Source organism: Clupea harengus, chromosome 12 (assembly GCF_900700415.2).
Source record: "Clupea harengus chromosome 12, Ch_v2.0.2, whole genome shotgun sequence".
Taxonomy (NCBI): Eukaryota; Metazoa; Chordata; class Actinopteri; order Clupeiformes; family Clupeidae; genus Clupea; species Clupea harengus.
The window spans coordinates 13,847,019-13,869,694 of NC_045163.1; the positions used below are offsets into that span (position 1 = coordinate 13,847,019).

The following is a 22,676-nucleotide window of genomic DNA, read 5'->3' on the forward strand; positions in this document are numbered from 1 at the left end:
AGGTATATGGTGATCAACTTTGTGTTGTTAGATGGTGTTATTAAAATGTATAGATACAGCAGTTGCAGTAGAAATACTATAATTATAAACTCTAGAGTATCACAGAAGTACACCTATGTAGGTGTGATATCACTCAGAATATGCATAGATAATGTAGATTTATTTCATGACTTTGTATTATACGAATCTTCACCTTATATCGGACAAACATTGGAGCTGCATGGGCTCAAACAAGCACGGACATCCTGAATATTTGCCACACGCCCGCAAACAAACACAAACACACACGCGCACACATGCGACTTTTAGCACCTTTGCATGATTTGCAGATATTGAAAGTATTTCGCAAGGGACTACCTTTTTTCAGTTTTCCACCTATTTTTGCGTGTGAGGTCATTTTATTGATGCTACATTTGATTATGAACATATAAATCATCGCCTACCAGTCGCATAAGCATATTAGACTAGATTCTTAGTGAAAGAATGCACTAAGAACAATGTCAAATAAAACCCCATTTCCCACTCCCTTTTCATAATCTGTTGATAATAATGGAGAATAACAAGCCCTTGTACAAAATCATTAATTACTTGATAATTACTAATGATCATCATGGTTTGGTTCAATCAGCACTGATGGTGGTTAGATTGATGGTAGTTACTATGATGAAGATGTAAGTGTATTGAAAATGTCAAAGGCAAAACTTTACTGGGGCTTGGGGTGTCTCTCGGTTCCAGTTCTTATTACCGTGGAGCTTTGAAACCCCCAAGCCCCTGCAAACTCAAAACCAGCCACACAACACGCTTCTAAACAAGTATGCTTAAAAACTCCCAGTAACACAATTTTAACCATACAAATAAAAAAAGCTTGGAAAAAAAGCAAATTCTTATCTCATCTAATTATGTTAACAATTCCTTGCCTTGCAGTCAGCCGCTTAAAATGTCTTTGTATATATAATTATATCATATTTTTATAATAATTATTCACTATAATATAATTAGATAGGTATTCAGCATCAATTGCCATCTTTCCTAATAATCTCCTGTGACGATCATCATAACACTACATCACAAAAACTGGATGCACAGATCTACTGTGCAGATTTGTCACAGTTTGAGCAGGCTGTCACACACAATGTTGGTGTTCCTCAACCACAGAAATAATATGCTTGATATATTCATAGGTTTTTAGTGGTGTGACACCCAAGGTAGCCTAGTTAGACCAGTTTCCACAACTGCTTTCTAATCCACTGGGATAAAACCATCCTCTGCTTTTCGTTTTCCCGAGTTTTCCAACTGTTTTTGGATTATATATATTTATAATATAATATAGCATAAGTATAACAAATATACTGTTTGTATACAAATAATAACGTTTGTTACATATTACGTTGTTAAGAGTCGCAGAGGTATTAAATATTACCCAGAATTCACTAAAGACCTGTTAGGTCTACTATGGCTTTGATGAAAATGGTGTCTTCCCTGACATAGGAGTTCTTGGCCGAGGCAAGCTTGGCCAGCGGGCAGAAGAGGGGGCAGCCGCTGGCGATGTTCATCTCGCTGATGGGTCGCTGGAAGGACGTGGAGCTGGTGTCGGGCCGGAAGGCATCGATGATGTGCTCCCGGTTGTTTTGGTCTAACAGCATCAAGGTCACCTGACAGAGGAGAGAAGAGAGGAGAGGAGTTGAAAATCAGGGTGTGGGGCATTTCCAGAGGACTGTCCCATTTTCAAAAACATTCCAGTAGAGTGAAAACTTTGCTTGTTGAAAAATCCTTCAATGCACCCGTATACGCACATATACTATACAATGAACCAGTTTCCCATTGTTTACCCTGTCCTGGTACTCATCAGTGTCTAAACTCCTCACTATATATAGACACTAGTAATAATATGGACATGAGAAAATCTCATGGATTTCACTGAGCTACAGTTCATATAAGGAAATCGGCAGTAATTAGGCCCTTAACTCTGGATTCTGTATGATTGTGGATCCAAGAGTTTATGCTCAGAATGTGGGAGAAATAAGCTTTTTGTGAGCATAGAGAATTTTTTATTCAGTTCATGAAACATGGCACCACAACCACCAACACATGGCACTCATCATGTTTATATTTTCGTTCAGTACAGGTATGAACCTTACAAATCACTGCCATATGGGTATTATTTTCACAAAGGAGCAGCATGGTGAAGGAATTATGCTTGTTTCAGTCTGTTAGACTCTATACTTTCAGCATTAAATGCACTACATCTCAAACGCCTCCCTTTCTCCATGAAGGCTCTGGCCTCCACTAATGCACTGTAGCATACAGTATTCATACAGCCTGGTCAATCAGTGGTGGGATTAAGGCATTGTCCTTGAATAGCTTTTTTTGATAGGAAATGCTTGTTTGTACCTTGGTAGTAATGCCACAGTTTAAACTCTCTGCTGTAGGAATACACATGACAACAGTGAGACATTTGTTGAGTTAGACAAACCTTCTGACTAAACGGCCACTTGAGGAGGGCGTCGTACTTCCCTCGCATCACCACGAAGAATAAAGACAGGTGTGTCCCTCTGCCTGTGCCATCTCCGTTAAGGTAGAGTCTCAGGCACATCTTATAGCCGTACTTACTGGAGTAGAACGCTGCGCGACAAGAGAAGAGGAGGAGGAGGAAGAAAAGAAGACAAACAATCAGATGACAAACATCACAAGATGGTGGCACAAAGAAACATAAGAGTTTTTTTGTTAACAGTAACGCCTGTCTGGAGGACAAGAGAAGCATAAGAAAAACCAAGAAACACAATTTGGCATATTTGAAGTGGCAATATTTATGGAAGTGATTCATTACATTGCTCAAAATGTGCAAAACGGTTGCCTCACCAGGAGAAAACAGGGCTGGAGATCGTCCGGCGAGAGCATCCTGTCTGCGGTGGCTGAAGTCTGCGACCTTCCAGACAAACACGCCATCGAATGTGCAGAGCTCCAGCTCGGTGAGAGTCTGCTCCGTCTCAGATAACTTTAGGTCCCTCATAGTCAGAGTCCGCTCCAGCTGACGAATCTGCAGCATGCAAACACACACACACACACACACACACACACACACACACACACACACACACACACACACGACCATCCCGAACCACCACAGAACACAGCAAAAGTGTATCCGAGAGCACACATACGCACACACACACACACACACAAACACACACACACACACACACACACCACACACACACACACAAAGGGAGGAAATTTAAAATGAATTAATTCATCCATTGATCCTTGATCATTGATCAATCTCATTGATCAATCTGTCAATTGTCTATTGTCAAGGCACCGCTGGAGTCTTGTGGTTGTATGGAGTGTGAAGGGGCAGTGGGCCTTTAGGGGCTCTGCTCCTTTAGATGTAAATGACTGTTCCTGTGCATAGATGAGGACAAATGAGGGGATACACTGTTAGCGCCGGCGATGATGATGAATGCCTCAAATATGTCGCACTCAGATGTGTGCTCATACTGCACAGTTGCACAGTGTTCCTAGCCCTCCATGGTGGTGCTAAACCTGCCAAAACCTTCGCTCATTGTTTTTATCATATCATTCTAGTCTGTTTTCCGTATCTCAGTTGCCTCTGAAGAAAGGAGTTCGAACCAGCATGGGTGTATTGTTGACTCGCTTGCACTGTGGAGAACTGGTGTCTCGATATTCGGCCTGGTCTAAGTTTGTAATGTTGTGATGCAGTGTGTCCCCGGCATTTGATCGCAAGAAATCCTTATGCTTTAACTGAACGACAAAAAAAACCTCTTCTTCCTCCTCCTTCTCCTCACTTTTCCCACCTCTTTGCTCTTCAGCCGTGTTGTTGAGGGAATTCTAGAATGCCAACGCCGTCATCCTACCAGCGAAGCGAGAGGATATAAGTTGCACTTCGAGATGAACACAGAAATGGCAAGTAACTGTAACAAATTCTTAACTGAAATGCACATTCTACTGTTAAAGCAAAAGCAAATTAACTGAATTTGGACACCGGAAAACTTGTGGAACATGTGGAGATTAGTTTACCAAGTTACACTATATTGACAAAAGTATTCGGATGGCTGACCATTATGTAACACTTGTTTACATTCAATCTGAGATCTGGGCCATCAGAAGATGTCTAGGTTAACCTTGGTTACAATTACACCAACAGGGACTGTAATGACATTGTATTCAAATACATATACTTTAATATGGAGTTTCTGGAGCAGCTATAACCGCTTCAACTCTTCTTGAAAGGCTTTCCACAAGATTTTGGAGTGTTTCTGTGGGAATTGGTGCCCATTCATTCTGTAGAGCATTTATGAGGTCAGGCACTGATGCTGGACGAGAAGGCCTGGCTTGCAAACTCCGTTCCAGTTCATCCCAAAGGTGCTCAGTGGGGTTGAGGTCAGGGCTCTGTGCGGGCCAGTCAAGTTCTTCCACACCGACCTCATCAAACCATGTCATATTGTCCTTGCTTTGTGTACTGGGGCACAGTCATGTTGGTATAGAAAAGGGCCTTCCCCAAACTGTTGCTACAAAGTTGGAAGCATAGCATTGTCCAAAATGTCTTGGTATGCTGAGGCATTAAGATTGCCCTTCACTGGAGATAAGGGGCCTAGCCCAAAACCTGAAAAACAGCCCCATACCATTATCCCTCCTCCACAAAACTCAAACAATGCAGTCAGGCAGGTAACGTTCTCCCAGCATCCGCCAAACCCAGACTCGGCCATCTGGCTGCCGAACAGAGAAGCATGATTCGTCACTCCACAGAACACATTTCCACTGCTCCACAGTCCAGTGTCGGTGTGCTTTACACACCACTCCATTCGACCCTTGGCATTGGTGATGTGAGGCTTGCATGCAGTTGCTCGGTCATGGAAACCCATTCCATGAAGCTCCAGCCGCACAGTTTTTGTGCTTACATTAATGCCAGTGTAGCTCAGAACACAGCTATATTATCAGCAGAGCGTTGGCGACTTTTACACACCATGCGCCTTAGCAGTTGTTGACCCCACCCCGGTCTTCTGCTTCATGGCTGAGTTGCTGTTTTTCCTAAATGCTTCCACTTTCTAATAATATCACTCACAGTTAACTGTGGAATATCCGGCAGGGATGAAATTTCACGAACCGTCTTATTACAACGGTGGTATCCTATCACAGTACCACGCTTGAACTTAGACACTGAGCTCTTCAGAATGACCCATTTTGTATCAATTTTTTTTGCAAATGGAGAGTCCATGGCTAGGTGCTTGTTTTTTATACACCTGTGGCAACGGGTCTGAAACACCTGAATTAAAAAATGAACAGGTGTGGCCAAATACTTTTGTCCCTATAGTGTATGTTCCCTTCAGGAAAGAACAGCTCAATTCGTATTCGCAAATGCACAGGGGTATTGATTGCTCAGTGACTCTACCTTGCTGTGGAGGCCCTCAATCTTTTCCTGGTCCAAGTGATGCTGGCGCGCCTGGGCTTCCTGTGTAAGCGAGCTTCTCTCCAGCTCTCGACTCAGCACACACACAATGTTCTCCAGCGCCGTCACCTTCTGTTCCAGCCCCACTGTGCTCTTCCTTCCCCTCCCAGAGGCTACGCTGGCCCCTGCCGTCCCTTCGTCTGGAGCCTGGTAAAGCCCCAGCCCATTGCTATCCCTTCGTCCTTCTCCTCCTCCGGCCCTGCTGCTGCTGCTGTTGCTGTAGGCTTTTCCAGAGGCTGCTGCCTCCGCGACGGCCTTTTCCTCGGGTGCGCGGTACAGCCCCAGTCCACCGCAGTCGTCCTGGTACTCGCCGAACCCGTCGCTTTGCACCAGCACCACCGACGACAGGGCGGTCAGGACCATCCGCAGGTGGTCCATTATGGAGGACTGTTCGTGGTCATGCTGCTTCCCATTGTCAACCTGTGGGGGAACCAGTGGAAAGGGGGACCAAGCGTGTGAGGTTAGACAAAAAAAAATATGGAGCTGTGTCAAGTTTTTGTCTTGTGTTTTTAATATTATTTAGTTATTTAATTATTTGTCATACATTATGCATTTAAACTTACTACTATGAATGCACCATGACATTTCAACTTGCATTATGTTTTTAAATTATAGTTATACACAGGAGAAGATAAATGCCTTGTGCTATTAGTTGGGGACTTCCCGCATTGGCCAATCCTCTCACTGTCACACGCAAGTACTCATAGCCAGCAACCTAACCTAACCTATCCAACAGAACAACTGCAGCAATATCCAACAACACACAACTGGCTGGAGACCGCCGCAACGTGTGCAGCATGTTGTACCCGGGATCCGTAAGGGCACTCCATCATAGTACTACATGCATGTCTGTAGCTGACAAGTGTTTAACACAACAACATGACTGACATGACCATAGAACCCGAGCAGCAGGATACAACTACAACAACAACAATAACAACAACAACAAAGCTACTTTTGTGAGCATTTTACTGGGGTTTTCAGGCAGGTTAACACTGTTTTAAAAAATGCAACATATAAACGCATACATGATGCACCAGGCATGTGCAGGAGTGATGCACCAGAGGGCACTGCAGCAAACACTGTCAGTCTGAAACTGAAAGAGGGTTCATTACAGAGCGGAGCCTTGGAGAGAGAAGACCGAACAGCAGTAGGAGGAAGGTAGGCACTGTTGTACTGTTAACTGTGCTAAAAGTTAAGGCTGATTCAAGTGTGCTGTCTACGTGGCATTTTTTTTTTGACTACACGTGGCCTGAACCTTGGTGTTCTAGATTAGCTTACAGTGCTATCTGAACATCCCATGTGATGGCAGGGACTTTTTATCAGGTCTCAGCATGTTCTGACCAGATGCGGTAGGGTTAGGGTTAGGGTCACTTGACCGAACAAAGTACTCCAGTCAACAGATTTAACCGACTCACAAGCGACAACACACTGACTCACAACGTACTTATGGCAATCAGTTGGCAGGCCTCCTGTTCATAGTTAGTTCAGAATTAACTACAGAGACACTTAACTACAGAGAAATGTTTTGAATCAAATCACGACCAACGAGAGCAATAATATGAAGGCAACATTTCCACACTCAACCTGTCCCAGTATTTCACAACATTTGAGTCAGAACAAGGGTGTGAGGAACTAAGGGTGGATTCATAATGTTTCCTCACAAATCATGACATCTAGATGATCTGCAGTCTTATATATACTGTATATGATATAAAAGGTGTATATGTATTTGTTACATAACCACCATAACTAGGCTAAAAATCAAGTAAACAAACCAAAAAAAAACAAGAATGAACTAAATGTCATGACCAACTTCACCCATGAAATTTAGTCATACATCCCAGCAATGATACACCAAGAAGACCAACGCCTAAAGCAAGACACAAAGCCAAAATAATTCAACTGCCTCAGTTTCACTGACGAGGAAAAAACTGTTTGTCTGAAGAAGATCGCGACAAACTGGTTCTGCAATCCTATTTCTCTATTTAGAAAACAGAACAGAACAGACTGTTCCACAGAAGAGTGGCTAGAGGGCAATGCTATCGTGAGCAGATGTGGTGGAAGGGGGAAGTACATACGCCCTAAATACTACTGAGACTCAACTGCCTTTGGTCACACTCACGCATAGAAAATGCTGGTACTTCCCGAGACTCCAGAATACTGTTCACTGCCCTTTGCTCTGTTAATCTATGTTAAACATGCAAAGTTGACTTATCTTGGAATCTGCACAGCACCACATGCTTTAACCCCATAGAAATACAGAAATAGAAATGAATAGGACATGAATGAATGATCTCATGCAGATCCACAGGCCAGATCATGTCTGTTGGCAAAACTAGAGTAATTTATACATACCACAGCATGGCAGCCAACTTTACTGAACTGACATGCCATCTTGCTCTTGGCACAGGTTTTAACATGTTCTGGAAACTGTGGAGGAGGGAAAGACAAAGTCAGGGACCCATCCCCCAGAGGTTTTGCTATGACAGACACACACAGACACACACAGCTGTTTGGCTAGATTAAATAAACCCACATAAAATTCCAGACAATTCCAAAAGTGGCACTATCTGTAAAGTGTGTCATCGTGAAAAAGAAAGAAAAAAAACCCAAGTTTGATTACAATTTTAACCCCACTCACACAGCAGCAAGGACAAACAAGTACTATTTAAAACTTTATTTTTAAAGGTGAATAATTTGTTAATATTTACAAATAACAAGTAAATGTGTAGGGTTCTCTGGTGTCCTTCCCCTCCCTTATTTACATAAAACAAATATGAGCAAACACACACACCCTTGCTTGTAGAGTATTATATGGTTACGGAAAATGAAGCATGACTGTATGCATACACCCTGTACACACAGTCAGCAAGGCCACATAAAAGGTCTGACCTTTTCTGACTTTTACAGACCTTTTCTCGTGGGATCTTTTTCTTTCCGCAGTCTTTGCACTGCATGGGGAATTTCGTGCAGATCTCATCATGAGCCTGTGGGTGTGCGAGATGATAATCAAGTCAGGTTTAACAAGATATTAAAATTACACCACGTTCTCCAAATATATCCTGTTCTAGGAAAAGATACTGATCTTAGCTGACGGGGACCATAAAAGTGACAGGCACCTTGATATCTTTGAAGTTGAAGGAAACTTTGCAGTATTTGCAGTTCAGGGTCCTGGCTTCACACTCTCTCTCGTTGTGCCGGTCTTTGTCATTGCGCAAGATGTGAAGTTGACACGCTTCACATGTAACTGTCTCGTAGTCACACTGACCTTCGTGCTGTCCCTGCAGATGAATATACAAGAATGAAATGTGTTATTGTACAAGCATGCCATTTTGAAAAGGTCTTGTGTGCACAAAAAACACTAACCCCTGTGTTTTTGTGTCTGGGTTTTCCCCCCCTTCATTGTTTTTCAGTAAAAATAAATAAATAAAAACTGACTACAATGTGGTCCGTTGTTTGCAGTAGACCCATTCGAAGACAGTTTTCCTTTTTTATTGCCTGTTCAACTTGCAGTAGTACAGGCAACAAATGTACCTTTAAGAGGGCCCTCCTCTTACGGGATCTCCTGGTTTGGCTGAACGATTTTAAAGACCAAAGTGTTTGATTCTCTTAAAGGTGCAATCTTATGAATTTAGAACAAGTTTCTTTGTGGCTCACAGAAAAGCATAATTACCCCCCTTAAATGGGGCCCTGTAATTACAGTTTAGTAAAGCCTCTCACTGAAGCAGGGAGTTTCCAACGGATCACAAAGGGATATGGTAGGAAGGCAGAGGAGGGTTTTATTTCTTTTTTTATTTTATTATGATGACTGTTCTTCTAAACTTGTTCACATCATTCATTTTGTATCTCTGGTGTATCAGTTCTGCGAATAGTTATGAGATGAGTTCTCTACATTCTCTAAATAACTAGGTGGAGAACCGAAAGCAGACAAGTTCAGTAAGTACCTAATAATACACACAATGTGTTGCGTGACAACATCATTGTTTGAAATCATTGACTCATTCACCTAGCAATCATTTTTCTGACAGTTTGCCTGAAACAACATTATAAAATGTGGTCTGTCAACAAATGATAAAGCAACTGGGTGTAACTGCAATTTCCACCCACATGATGAGGGAGTTGAAGTTGTTGGATTAAAGCTGGTGACTTTCCTTGAGCTGTTAGCCAATTGTTGAATGTTTAAACTGTGAAAATGGTCTGAAACATTTTGATGCAATGTGCGGTTATTGTGAACACCCTCCAGCCTCAATCTGCTTGCACAACACAAAGTGCACAGTTGTCTTTCACAAGCCCAAGCTTGCACAACAGGTTTAGCACTAGCAATTGAGGGCACTTCATGAACTTTGTTTCTTCTCTAATACCGGTAAGCAAGTCATTCTGATGTACTACCAACCAAAGTACAGCTAGAACTCTATGCTTTAGTGCTCTGATGCTTTGACAAAGGACAAACCCTTTTGCTTGAGGGACTTTCCGTTGGCTTATCTGTTTGCATACTTAAAACAGCCAGAACATACCTTGGACGAGTTCCAAGCGTCTGGCGCCAAGGTTTTATAATGACTGATTCTCCCTGGCAGTTAAAATGGTCACCTATTCATCTGCACTGTGAACCATGTTTGCAGATGTAACATATCAGTTCTTTCATACAGTTGTCACCCATTTGAACTCCTCTTAGAGAAAGCTTTATTGCTAAGAAAAGAGCTACACACAACATCATGGCATACAGGAAAAAGTAAGTAATTTGACCTTAATCCTAGTGAGACTGCCAAGTAAAATATACGTTTTCAGCACAAATGAAACAGGTTAGAGCTACGTGACCTCACAAAATGTCTGACTTGACAAAACTTCTCGCTTTCGGAGTGAAGTAAAACCAAACAATAAGCAGTTTCTTTCTGTTTCACCAAGTTCAACATTTTGCCTTCTGTTCCTTTTATTTGTAAAGAAGAGTGCCATGGGCCAATTCCTTTTTGCATGCATGCATGCATTTAATGCAGCAGGCAATGTCTTTGCTCATATCAGGCCCCTGTCATTTGAAGCATTTTCAGTTTTCTGTCCTGTTCAAATCATAACAACTCTGAGCAGTCTCCTCCTACTCTCCTCCCACCATGTGGTCTTTGGTCTTACTTCCAACATTGGTGTGTGTGTGTGTGTGTGTGTGTGTGTGTGTGTGTGTGTGTGTGTGTGTGTGTGTGTGTGTGTGTGTGTGTGTGAGTGTGTGAGTGTGTGAGTGTGGTTCTGTGGTTTTTCGGGGGATTTCCAGAGAATTGAAACCACTCTGGGGAATGTGAAATTTGATCTTTCACATTCGTTTCACATCCTGTTCCCTCCCTCTGACTCTCCTTACACGTTATCTCTAAACTCCCTAATGTGGGCTGGTGACTGATTCTTTACTAAGCATGATTAATGTCTACAGGAAACAGAATGTTGCAGTCACCACCATACTCATCAAAGGAAGTTACAGGGAGTACTTGTGTGATGTGGGGATATGGGGGGTTTCATTGAGAAACAATGCATGACTTAACAGTAGAGGGGGTAAGAATGCTTGGCAGCTGCACTCGGAAACAAGCCACAGAAACCCGTAAACCATGACAGCAACTGCTTGCCACCCCCATACAGTTTGAAAACGCGCCTCATGAGACTGTTCATGAATAAACTCGGCGGGAAATATTTGAATTTTAGTGAGTGGGGTAAAAGGAGAACATGCACAGAGCTTTAGATACCTTCAACCAAATAATGAGGGAAAGGAAAGAAAGAAAGCACCGAGGCGTCTGTTCATTGGTTGTCATAGATATGATAGGGATTTTGTATATCACTATTTTTATTTACATAAAGATCAGCTAGTGCTCACTTGGAGTAGGTAACTACCGTAAATCCTCAAATAGTGGCCAGGGCTTTTATTTACTTAGGCTGCACAGAGCACCGGCCTGTATTTGGGGCAGGCTTGTATTAGGGGCAGGCCTTTATTTCTTACTTTTGAATGGGGCACCCCAACGTTAGCAGGTCTGTAATTTCTTGATATTCACCACTGCGAAAAGTTAATGACCGCTGTCATTGGCAACGGGTTTTGTGCTTCTAATTCACATCTTTCATATCATTCCGCAAGAAGTCCGGTCATTTAACGTAGCGGAAAGTCATTGTAACTTGAAGTCAGCAAGTAATGAGTGGCTACACAACACCTGGAGCGTTAAAGTTCTATTAGCCTGAAGAAAAAATTATTCTTAGCGGAAATCACGAAACGGCAATAAAATCATTAAAAAGAGGTATTTTGGAGGAATGTCTTCTATCTATCATCAGAGACGACAACAAACTATTTGATTGGCTGTCGCCGGCAAAATTCACTCCTCATTTGCATAGGATTCAACTTTTCCCAACTTTTTTCGCTCACTTCTCCCAATTCGCTCGTTTACGTCACAATCGCCTGCCTCCAACAGAAATTAATGGAACGCAGAACTTCACTTCGCTCATTTCGCTGCCATGTTATCAGTAGCGTAAACCATGTGACACAAAGCATGCCACTGCGACCTCTGAATACACATACAATCACAACCAAGCTATGTGTATTGGAGTGATCTTCACCTCAAACTCTTTCATGGTCCCAGTCCAAGGGCAGCCTTCATTTGGGCACTTTGCTGGAAGGCCATCAATCTCCCGGCGCGCCGCATTGTCTGGAAACGCCTGCAGACCAGGGAATATGGTGTTATTATCTCTAAAGTGTGATTACAGTAAATAAAACTTGAATTGAGTCCAGAGTCTAAGAAACAGGGTGTGTGGAGAAAGGGCCACATACACACACATACACAGGGTGTGTGCAGAAAGGTTCACACACACATACACATAATGTGTGCAGAAGGGACCACATACACATCATTTGTGCAGAAAGGCCACCCACACACATACACAGAATGTGTGCAGAAAGGGCCACATACACATAATGTGTGCAGAAAGGGCCACACACACATACACATAATGTGTGCAGAAAGGGCCACATACACATAATGTGTGCAGAAAGGGCCACACACACATACACATAATGTGTGCAGAAAGGCCACCCACACGCATACACAGGGTGTGTGCAGAAAGGCCACCCACACACATACACAGAATGTGTGCAGAAAGGGCCAGGTAGATAAATTATCAGAGATATCTACCATATAAAGCAAGATATTCTTGCAGTCATTTCTCCAAACAAACTTACTTCTTTTTCGTTCAGCATGGACTGAGACTCTTCAAATATACCCTCCACACGACATGCTTCACAGGGCTTGGGGCCGGAGCTGGACAAAAACATATAGTTATGTATGGGGTTGGTACTCTAAAACCTTCCAGTTAGGATAAGCAAAATGGAGACTCAAATGCAAAACTATCTTTTTCTCACCCAGCTATAACTTAGCTGAAAATAACAGGCTGCAAGAGAAATTTCAGTTGGGGTCGAATGGAAAAGCACATTTTTCATTGAAAATACTAAATTGATGTGCCCCTTTTATTTAAAGACATGAGTTTGCAGAGTTGAACCATTTAATTTCAAAGAATGATAAAACACATGCAAGTGTATTACAGAGTGTTTACCATGTAAGGTTACAATGCACCACTGGACATTTTTTTCAAGAACTAAAACTTGAGCAAGAGGAAGCTTGGTTAAAACTGAGAAGAAATACATCCGTGTTTTAAAAAAAGAAAACAAATCTGAGAAGCTGTTAAAGGCCTACCCCACATTAAAGCCATCAATTTAGCAATGATCGAAATTCTTTACAATGTGGCGACAGCAACATTTCCCCTGTCTCGTTTATAGCCTTACATACTAGAAACCAGGGACGTGCGGTCATATGAGGCAGGTGAGGCAGAGCTGAAAAGTAAAAAAAAAAATATATATATATATATATATATATATATATATAATATATAATAATATATAAAATAAATATTCATATTGCGTGCGCATGCGTAGAACCTTTGAGCTGAGCTCAAAACGCTTTGAAAAATCATGTAGGTGAGGCACACAGTACCACTGCCTCAATGAAGGGGGCGTGCGAGGGCGCATCTGCTGGGGAACGTTGCTCTTCTTCTACACTTCTACTTGACCGCGAAAATGGAAGATTGTATTGCTAAGCTGAAGCAGTTCTCAAAACTGGACTTTCAGTCCAAAAGTGAAATGTTCAATGATGGGAGACCAATGCCGGAGCTTACTGCTTTCCCTGTCATCTCTTCTCAACGTGTGACAATGTCTGGAATGTAAATGAGACCGAAGAAGTTTGCCTGTCAGCAGTAGGTCCACTATGCAAAATTACCATCACAATTTGTAAACTTTGAGATAGATAGATGCAGTGAATGTCGACAACTTCGACATGTAACGTGTATTTTCTATGATTAATATGTATTGTGTTGGTTGTAAAGCAGTTTTGTCAATCGGCAGAAAGTTGTTGTATTTTTCACTTGACTACGAGGTTCATTATATATACACACTGTGATTAGCTATAGGGCGTATTCAGTCACGTGACCCCTATCCATAACAACAAGCTTTGGCGGCCATGTTGGGGTCCATGTACGGCATTGTTTTGCTGTGTGTTATGCCGCTCTGACCATCATATCCTGAAGGAGACACAATTTGAGTGCCTTGTAATTATGGTACTGTGCCTCATTGTTGGATGTGGGACTAGGACGGGTAAAGCGCACACACACCGCGAAAAGGTTAGGTTGTTTCGCGTCCCTCGTGTGATAACTAACCAGGGGGAACGTGTGGAGGGACTAACATCTACTCGGCGCAGACAATGGATTTCTGCCATAAATAGAGCGGATCTGACAGCGGAGAAGTTGGAGAATGAACGTGTGTGTGGTAAACACTTCGTGTCTGGACAGCCTAGCAAACACTGGGACCAGTTTAGTGTCGACTGGGTGTCGATATTCATACTGTACAGATAAGGATAGTAATAAATATAGTTTTTTATTTGATATACTGTTTTGAATTCATATTCATACTAATAGCGCTAAATCAAGTTTTAGTGCAGATACTACCATACAAATTGTGACAGTGAGAATGTAGCAATGCATCTTGAATTTATTTCCATCTTTATCCAAATGACTTAGATCATTCATTGCCCCAAATAGTGATGAAATGGGGGTGAACGGGCACATGTTGACCCTTCATTTCTGTTGAGTTTTTTGTAGTGCTCAGTCTTCAGGAACAAAACCTCACAACTCCAAGGTATGTGGGGAGGGGGGCACCTGCAGCACTGCATGGTCTGACTTTATTTAGCCTTGCACTGCAAACAGGGGGAAGGACAGTAAAGCTTACTATGGTAACAAGAATTACAAACAACGACATTATCTCCAGGTTAACCTCAAATGTAAAATACAAAAACTTTCCCAACCACGACGTATTTCCCATCAAACCGTTTTCCCTTGGCGCTTTGTACAAAGCCAGAGACGACGTAGTTGTAAGCCTGCAGACTTTTGTACGCCTTGAAACTTTCCTGTGTGTAAAAACTTGTCTCCAGTACTAAGTACGACGCAAGATCCATTGCCTCCACTGGCGGCAGGCGATCCGCGTCTAACTGCTCATCTTGAATCAAAAAAGGATCGATTCCAACTGCTGAAATCTTTCTTTGGTAACGCAGAAGGACATGAGGTTGCAGGCCTCTTGCATAATCAGACAGCGGACACGCTAGGTCAACTTCTTCTGACATTTAATAAGTGGACCCCAAGATGGCGCCACGCGAGATGCTGACGTCACGTGAATACGCTCTATAGTTTGCTGGGAACTTCCCATTCCTCACGTTCCGTTAGCTAGCGTTGGCTAGCTAACCGTGCTGCCATACTGAACCTGATGTATTTTATCATTTTATTTTACTTCTGCAGGAATAGGTATACAGGTATACAGGTATGTTGCTCAAATAGCGAAATGTGTGTGTAATATGTGCATGGTTGTTCGAATTGTTTGTGCACTGGTTTACTTTTATTTGATTAATGTGTTGTATAAAATGAGACCGAAGAAGTTTGCCTGTCAGCAATGCTGCCTATGCCAACTGTTGTTTGTGTATGATACAGGAATTAAAGAACAAAGCAATCGCAGTGTTCGTCAGTCCCCTGTTTGACCACCGTCACAACCGTCTCCGGTTGTGTGTTTAGCCGTATAGCTTAGGTTAACAAGTCACTTGTGAGTTTAGTCGTATGACTGTAAAATTTCGGTTAACAAGTCAGTTGAGTATTGAGCCGTATAACTTATCATAATTAAACGATCGTTTTAAAAGTCCTGGTATTAGACAATAACTTGTATGTATACATGTCTATGTTTTAAACAACTAGAGACCGGAATGACGTAATCACTTCCGGTTTCTGTGCCTCACCAGCCACGAACCTCACCGCACGTCACTGCTAGAAACCATTTTATGGTATGAGTCATGAGTGAGTCTACAGGAAACTGCAAGAGGGCTGCTACCAGAAAACCTGCATGGGGTTCAGTGTTATACAGAAAAATCCCTGACAGTGAAATAGAAGAGTAAAACACAAGGATTTAATGTGCAAGATCATTTTTGATCGAAACACAACAAATACAATGTGGCCACAAGGTGGCATTAAAGACAATCTAAAGGTTTAAAGCAAAAAGCCAACGCAGCATGCTACCGTAATTTCCAGACTATTAAAGTGGCATTATGCAGTAATTGTACTTCAGGATTAGGGTTAGGATAAGCAGTTTTACCTTAAAATAACAGCTTTAAAATTGGGGCGCTACAATGACTTTTATTTTGGAGAATCGCCTCCGTGCCATTGCCATACCAGGGTCTGTAGGCAAATGACTAGGTTATGTAGGGTTGCCTGAAGCCGCCCGGTTTTTACTGTCTGCCGAACTAGTAAGTAGCTTATTTGCCGTCTTGCTTTGTCTTGTGTTGCACTTGCTTGATGTTTGACTGTGTTAGGACAGTTGTTGACTAACTAGTTTGTCATAATGTCAAAGTCAGCACATTTCAAGAGATTTCGTTAGTTTTAGCCGCTAGCATATCGTTAGCGATTGATCCGTTATGCTACTTTAACCGCTGTAATAATACTCAGGTGTGGTCTATACACATATGCATATAATGCATGTTATTCGCTATGAAGTTAGTAATGCGAACAGTAACTGCCAGGTAAAATGGGTCTCTCTCCCTCTTTCACATTCAAGTTCCATTTAAACCATTTAAAAGTTTCCTTTGGCTAGCTAGCTAGCATAGCAATTAGGTAAGCATAAACTTCTCAAAATCTTTGTGCTTTGTGCTTTCCATACAACTTTTAAATGGCTAGTAGCACTCGCACCTCAATTACGTGGTATTTAGTTTTACGTGACAGAATGATGTAACATTGAATAAACTGCGGTTAACACACGGGTGCGGTCAATACACAGGCTTGTTTTATAAAATAAGATTAAATACCGTAATGCAGTTTATATATGGTATGGTTCATAGCCTTGAAAATATGGTATTGCTATTCACTCAAGGTGTCAGGAGGCCGTGAACATTTCTCGTGAAAGGTACTGTGCCTCATGCATGCCCTACAAACAAAAAGTTTTTTTTTTTTTTTTTTTTACGAAATTGGGTACGTTATCAGCAGTCCAAGAATCCAAGAATTCCCCTGAAAATTCGGCAAATTTAACTGCTATAAATGAAAAACTGAGACGATAAGCAGGGGCGGCTTGTCCATAAGGGCGATTGGGGTGATGCACTGCCTAGGGAAAAAAAAAAAAAAAAACTCCTGATGTATAAACGCAATATCCTTGCAAGTTGCGTAAATGACGACATGTAAATTTAAATGTAATAATTTTATTTCTGTCGGATTCTACCACTAGACCGTCTGATCTGCCTCTGTATGTCATTGTCTAATCAGTTAACAGTCATTCAGTCAGCCTAAAGTCGTGCTTCAAATGGCCCCGCCCCTTCTGGGGCGATTTGGGGCGAAATGAAAATCGGCCCAGACCACTCCCATGTTAAATCCATTTTTTTCACAAAACAGAGCTCTCAATGCATTCTTTATGGCTTCCGGGAGGGCTCGCCCCTCCATGTCGTGTCATAAGTAATGGACGTAAAAGCGTATGAGTACGTCATACAGCTCGCCAGACGCATATTCTCTCAAGATGGCTCCTGTTCAGTGCAACAACTCGATTCGCTCTTTGACAGAAACTCCTTTTTAGTTGGCGTACTAGGACTTCCTAGACCAAATGTATCCATTCAACAGGTTTCTGCAAAGGGAGAGAAATCCTACATCCAAGAATTGGAACGAAAGAAAATTGCGGTCTCGAAGTGGCTAACACGGTCTGTATTTCTATATACCACTGTCACTTTTCATAGGTTTCCCAGTGTGTTTCACAGTTTGCTTCTTGCACTAACACTGAATAATTTTTTATGTGATGACTTATTTTGCTTTTGTAAGCCGATGCTTTCAAGATCAGTCAATAAATATTGTTGGTTTTGACTTATGTTACCCCTTCTTTATGTTGTTACTGGACATATCATGTGTCCTGTTAAGCTATGTTACATCATACAACATTTGAGACACGTGGATAATGAAAAAGTGGGATCATTTAATGTGGAGCCACATCATGTTTGCTTATGAAGGCTCCTGGATGCAACTTTCCATAGCTTTCCACCTGTAACTTGCTACTCTAGCTATGTAGCAAGAGGGGACATATTACTGTCTGCTGCCAATAGTGGACAAAAAGGTATTGCTGTATGAGTTAATCAGCTAACTTAATGTACCTACTGAATGGGTCGCCTTAATCATTATCAAAAAAATTGCCCCCCCTGAGAATTTTTTCAGGAGCCGCCACTGACGATAAGTGAGCATATCGTTAGAGTCAGCTGACTAAAGGTCAGGACTCAGTGATGTCACTACGTTGCCTGATAACACAGCTAGCTGCTTATCATTACAAAAATAAGTTTGTGTCATTGAAAAGGAAAAAGAAATCAGAGCTAACAAGTAAGAACACCGTTGTTTTCTGTAGCTACGAATAATCAAGTTTTCTGTAGCTTATATCAGTAATATTCTAGAAGTGAGTTCTGAGAACTAACAAAACACTTTTCAGTAATGTGTGTAAGTTGTATTTTAGAAATGGTTCTGAGGAGGAAAGCACAAACTGGGACTCCAATACAGGGTAACAACTTTGACTATTAATAAAAATGCTGAGTCAACCTTCCATTGATTTAAACTGAAGTGGTAGTGTGCAACTGTAGAGGAGCACACTCACCACATAAATATATCCTGGTGAGCATCCTACAGAGGAGGTCAAGGAAGCCATCACTGAGTGCTGCATCAAGGTAAGTGAAGGGGAGGCAGTGAAGTGACAGAGCCACAAACAAACAAGGTGCTGTTATGTAGGATTAACGGAGCTGCGACCAGCATGCCCAGTGATTGCGGAACAGGTCAAGTGATTAAAAGGTTGCAGACTGAGGAGCTGGGCAGCATCCACGAGTACCTGGTGAGCTGGTTGAAGCAAAACACACAGTATCGATGGCCACATTTAGCTTGAACTGGCTTCCTGAGGATATCATCACACTGCTGGCACTGGTACTTCGTCTCCATGTGACTGCTGAGAACAGACCGACTGATCCCCGGTAACGAGGAGTCCAGTGAAGATGGCAAAGACATGCGTGCCATCATCATCCATGCACCCACTGTGTAAGACAATTCTGTTAAAGAAAAACAAAGAGATAAAATGATGAGATCTGGTGTAATTTGATTTGATCAAATAGCTTAAAACATGATGTCTATGTGTCTGTTACGTGTAGCTCTTAGATAGGGTGACCAGATTTGAGTTTGTGAAAAAGAGGACACTTCGTCGCGGCATGTTATACACTACCCCTCCCCCTCCCCCGCAACGAAGTTTTTACAAAAATAAATTCACATGCAGATGACCCCGCAACGAAGTTTTGACATCTTTTACACATGCAGATGTCATGTGCTGTTGTAAACAATGCAACTGGTGGAGACGGCAAGGTGCTCAGTGTTGCCAGATTTGGAATTGCCAAGTATCGTGCCAAAGGCTCATAAAGATCGTATTTGGAGGATATTTATCATACATCTGGCAACACTGAGAAGGCCAATGACAGTTCTCTCTAGAGTCAGAGCTCGCGCAACAAGGTGGAACGTAAGGGAGATACCCTTTCCAAAAAACTTGTAAGGGCGTAATAACTAGTTTGTGAAAGACCCAGAGAAACACAAATATCCGACGAGGCAAAATCCCGGACGGTATTGGAATCCCTGCCAGACGCATTTTTTAGGTCTGGTCACCCTATCTTAGAACGACCTTTAAGGTTTAAGTGGAAGGCATTTTTTGCCCCTCAACTGATCTATGTTTTAAGGATAGCTTGTTTCTTATTTCTATGAAACTCTTTCCATACATTTTTTTAATAAAACATGAACGAAGGAAGATGCCCGCTTGACAACCCCAGTGAAATGTTCACAAAAGCACCTTTGTTATTGTTGTTGCTGTTGTTGTTGTTTTTATTAAGTAGAAGAGACTTTTTTCTAAGCGTTTGAATGTGGAGTATGTAGTGTAATCTAATGAAATGTTGTTGGTGACATGCTTAATTACAGTGCATGAAATGCCCTGTATTGTTATTCCTAGGCTTCCTCCTACTTCTTATTTTTCTTTTTACCAATTTCTGAAATTAATTCAGCTCAAACCGCTTAACACAACAACTTTGTTGCGTATGTCTTGTAAAGGACACTTCAGCTATGTATTTTGAATTTTTCTAAACTTTATACTTTTTAAGATATTAAAGAAAAACTAATAAAATGTCTCCCATTCACACACATTGGGCCATCGTGACGTCATAATAGGGTCTTTAAACTGGCGTGCACCTGTTCTTCACTGAAGCCTGCGCCAATTCCAAGGGACCTTTTCTCTCTGTCCCTCTCAATTCAACTGTATAACTAGGAATATTGAGACACACCTACCATACCCTACTTATTTTTCTCTCCCTCTCCATCTTTCTCTCTTTCCCTCTCAGTCTTCTTTTTCTCACACTCCATCTCTCTCCTTCAATATTTTCCCTCTTCACTCTCTCTTTATCTCATTATCCATAGCCACTCCTCCACTTCTTTCAATTACTCTGTTCATCAATTCCTACTCTTTTTTCAACTTTTTTGTCAGCTTACTTTGACTTTACAGTCCTCTATCCTCCCTCACACTCCATCTCTCTGCTTCAATCCATATTTTCTCCTTCTTTCAATATTTCCCTCTTCACTCTCTCTTTATCTCATTATCCTTTGTCACTCATCTTCACTCTTCTTTCCTTCCTTATTTCAATTACTCTGTCCATCAATACCTACACTTTTTTCAACTTTTTTGTCAGCCTTCTTTGACTTTACAGTCCTCTATCCTCCCTTCCATTTCCTTTACTTCCTCCATGCCATTTCTAAATCTTCCACTTTATCCATCAATCATTCTAACATCTCCTTCCTCTAGTCTATTCTCTTTCTCATTTTCACTAATTCCCTCTCTGTAGAACCTCCATCCACTTTTTTCTATCCCTTTCTAACTCCTCTTTCTCACACTCCATCTCTCTGCTTCACTCAATTTTCTCTCCTTCTTTCAGTATTTTCCCTCTTCACTCTCTCTTTACTGTCTTTATCCATAGCCACTCTTGTTCACTCTTCTTTCCTTTCTTCTTCCTTTCTTAACTTTTGCATTTCATGCACTAGTATTTCCTTCAGGAAATGCATATTCTAGTATACATTAGACAGTGTCATTTGTTAAAAGCTAGCTGAGGTAGGTTTTCAAGTTTGCAAACTTCCAAGCCTTATTGGCATGAGACTGACAAAGGCTGATCAAACTTTTTGACGTGAGATTAATTTATTTGGATGACATGACAGGTTGATGACTTTGGGCATCTGGAAAAACTACAAATCTCTGTGAGACAAGGTTACATAAGGTTACAGCCTATGTCGGGTTCTTTCATAAATAACATTGGTAGGGATACTTATGATGAAAATTAGTTGACAACTTTCCTGACCCAGCCAAACATCAATCAAGCACAACACAAGATATAGCAAGACAGCTAATACATTACTGACTAGTCCTACAGAAAAAAGGCCAGGCATCTAACTTGCTCGGTTACTCTCTCTTTTTCTCTTCCTATCCTCAGACAATGGTTTGGTTCAATGAGAGATGGTTTCTTCCTGGCCTCTGCCATGATGTCCATACACAGAATACTGCCCTAGCTTTGTTTGTGGGTAATGTTGTTGTTGCGTGAGGTGGTGACACAAAGCATTACGTAGTTCTCGCGAGAGGTCTGGCGTCCTGTATCCCAAAGTTACATACTACAATGCCAGGCACAACAGACGTGGTGAGGCAGTAGCACAGACAGCATTCTCCATATTAGTCAGTGTACCACTCAGTTGAAGGTACAGTTGTTAAGGTTCATCCGAAGCTGCTAGATCGCATAATAGCCTGTTATGTATACTATTGTGTTATAGCCCAATTACTGTTTGGTCAATACAACTCTTCTAAAGTCAGCATAGTTTGAGATAAGGCAGTGAGTTGGCAAGTAACCTTCTGAAGTCATGTTTAAACGGCAACATATTGTGAGCTCAGTTGTAGATGGGTAAACAAACCACCCATGCAAATAGTAAGAAGTTAAAGAAGAGTTTGTTCCTTTACAACTGCAGCGAGAACAGTCTGAACAAAGGGGGATAGTTGAAGGAAATGAAATACTTGTACAACTATATATGTGCTTATAAACAAACTTTTAAAAACTACATGCATAAAATGGATGGAAATTCTGAGACACGTTTAGGACGTCTTGTCATTAAATATAGCATACATTGTAAGTACAGACCGAAAACGTTATCTAACAAGTGGAGCTGTCAGCAGCCTCGCCGAACTGGTTAGGTTGTTCACACAAATGTGGCCTGTAACCATAGTAACTCATTTTAGAATAATAATTAAAAAAAACATTCTTTCAGTTTCTTCGTCTCTTGTGACTACGCAGCTGTTCTAGCTAAATCTGCAAAAAGGCCTGCTGCTGATAAGTAAGTAGCCTAGCCTACAGCCTCGACGGATCACTTTCCTCGAACTAATGTTTGCATAAACCTATAGTACAACGACATACACACACTACGTGTAAATAACTAGAAACTTAAAAATACTAACTTACCAATTGAAAATTGGGGGGTGTTGTGTCGCAACGTAACAACTCACAGCACTGTATTTGTAAGTTTGCAAATTGGGTGGAGTCAAAAACGG

At 41.6% G+C, this 22,676-nt stretch overlaps 1 protein-coding gene across 3 annotated transcripts; it reads right to left on the reverse strand.

Moving 5' to 3' along the window:
• Positions 1-141: 141 nt before the first annotated feature.
• traf2b (Tnf receptor-associated factor 2b) lies at positions 142-22,664 on the reverse strand. Of its 3 annotated transcripts, XM_012817343.2 has the most exons (11): positions 22,588-22,664; positions 18,903-19,116; positions 12,663-12,741; positions 12,044-12,142; positions 8,590-8,751; positions 8,383-8,457; positions 7,826-7,900; positions 5,411-5,887; positions 2,860-3,037; positions 2,474-2,622; positions 142-1,652 (listed from the first exon to the last, which is right to left on the reverse strand). In XM_012817343.2, the coding sequence occupies exons 2-11, from the start codon at positions 19,088-19,090 to the stop codon at positions 1,431-1,433; spliced, it is 1,704 nt and encodes a 567-aa protein (XP_012672797.1). In that variant the 5' UTR covers positions 19,091-19,116; positions 22,588-22,664; the 3' UTR covers positions 142-1,430. The 3 variants fall into 3 exon arrangements, with proteins under 3 accessions (XP_012672797.1, XP_031434231.1, XP_031434232.1); XM_031578371.1 differs by lacking the exons at positions 18,903-19,116; positions 22,588-22,664 and adding an exon at positions 18,675-18,896; XM_031578372.1 differs by lacking the exons at positions 12,044-12,142; positions 12,663-12,741.
• Between the last annotated feature and the right edge of the window lie 12 nt (positions 22,665-22,676).

Coding starts and splice junctions, on each gene's coding strand:
- traf2b (XM_012817343.2), bottom strand. CDS start 19,090: ATGATGATGGCACGCATGTCTTTGCCATCTTCACTGGACTCCTCGTTA. Junction 12,742..18,902: donor TGCTTCAACCAGCTCACCAG/GTACTCGTGGAT, acceptor GTTTTTGTCCAG/CTCCGGCCCCAAGCCCTGTG. Junction 7,901..8,382: donor AAAAGATCCCACGAGAAAAG/GTCTGTAAAAGT, acceptor CCTCCTCCACAG/TTTCCAGAACATGTTAAAAC.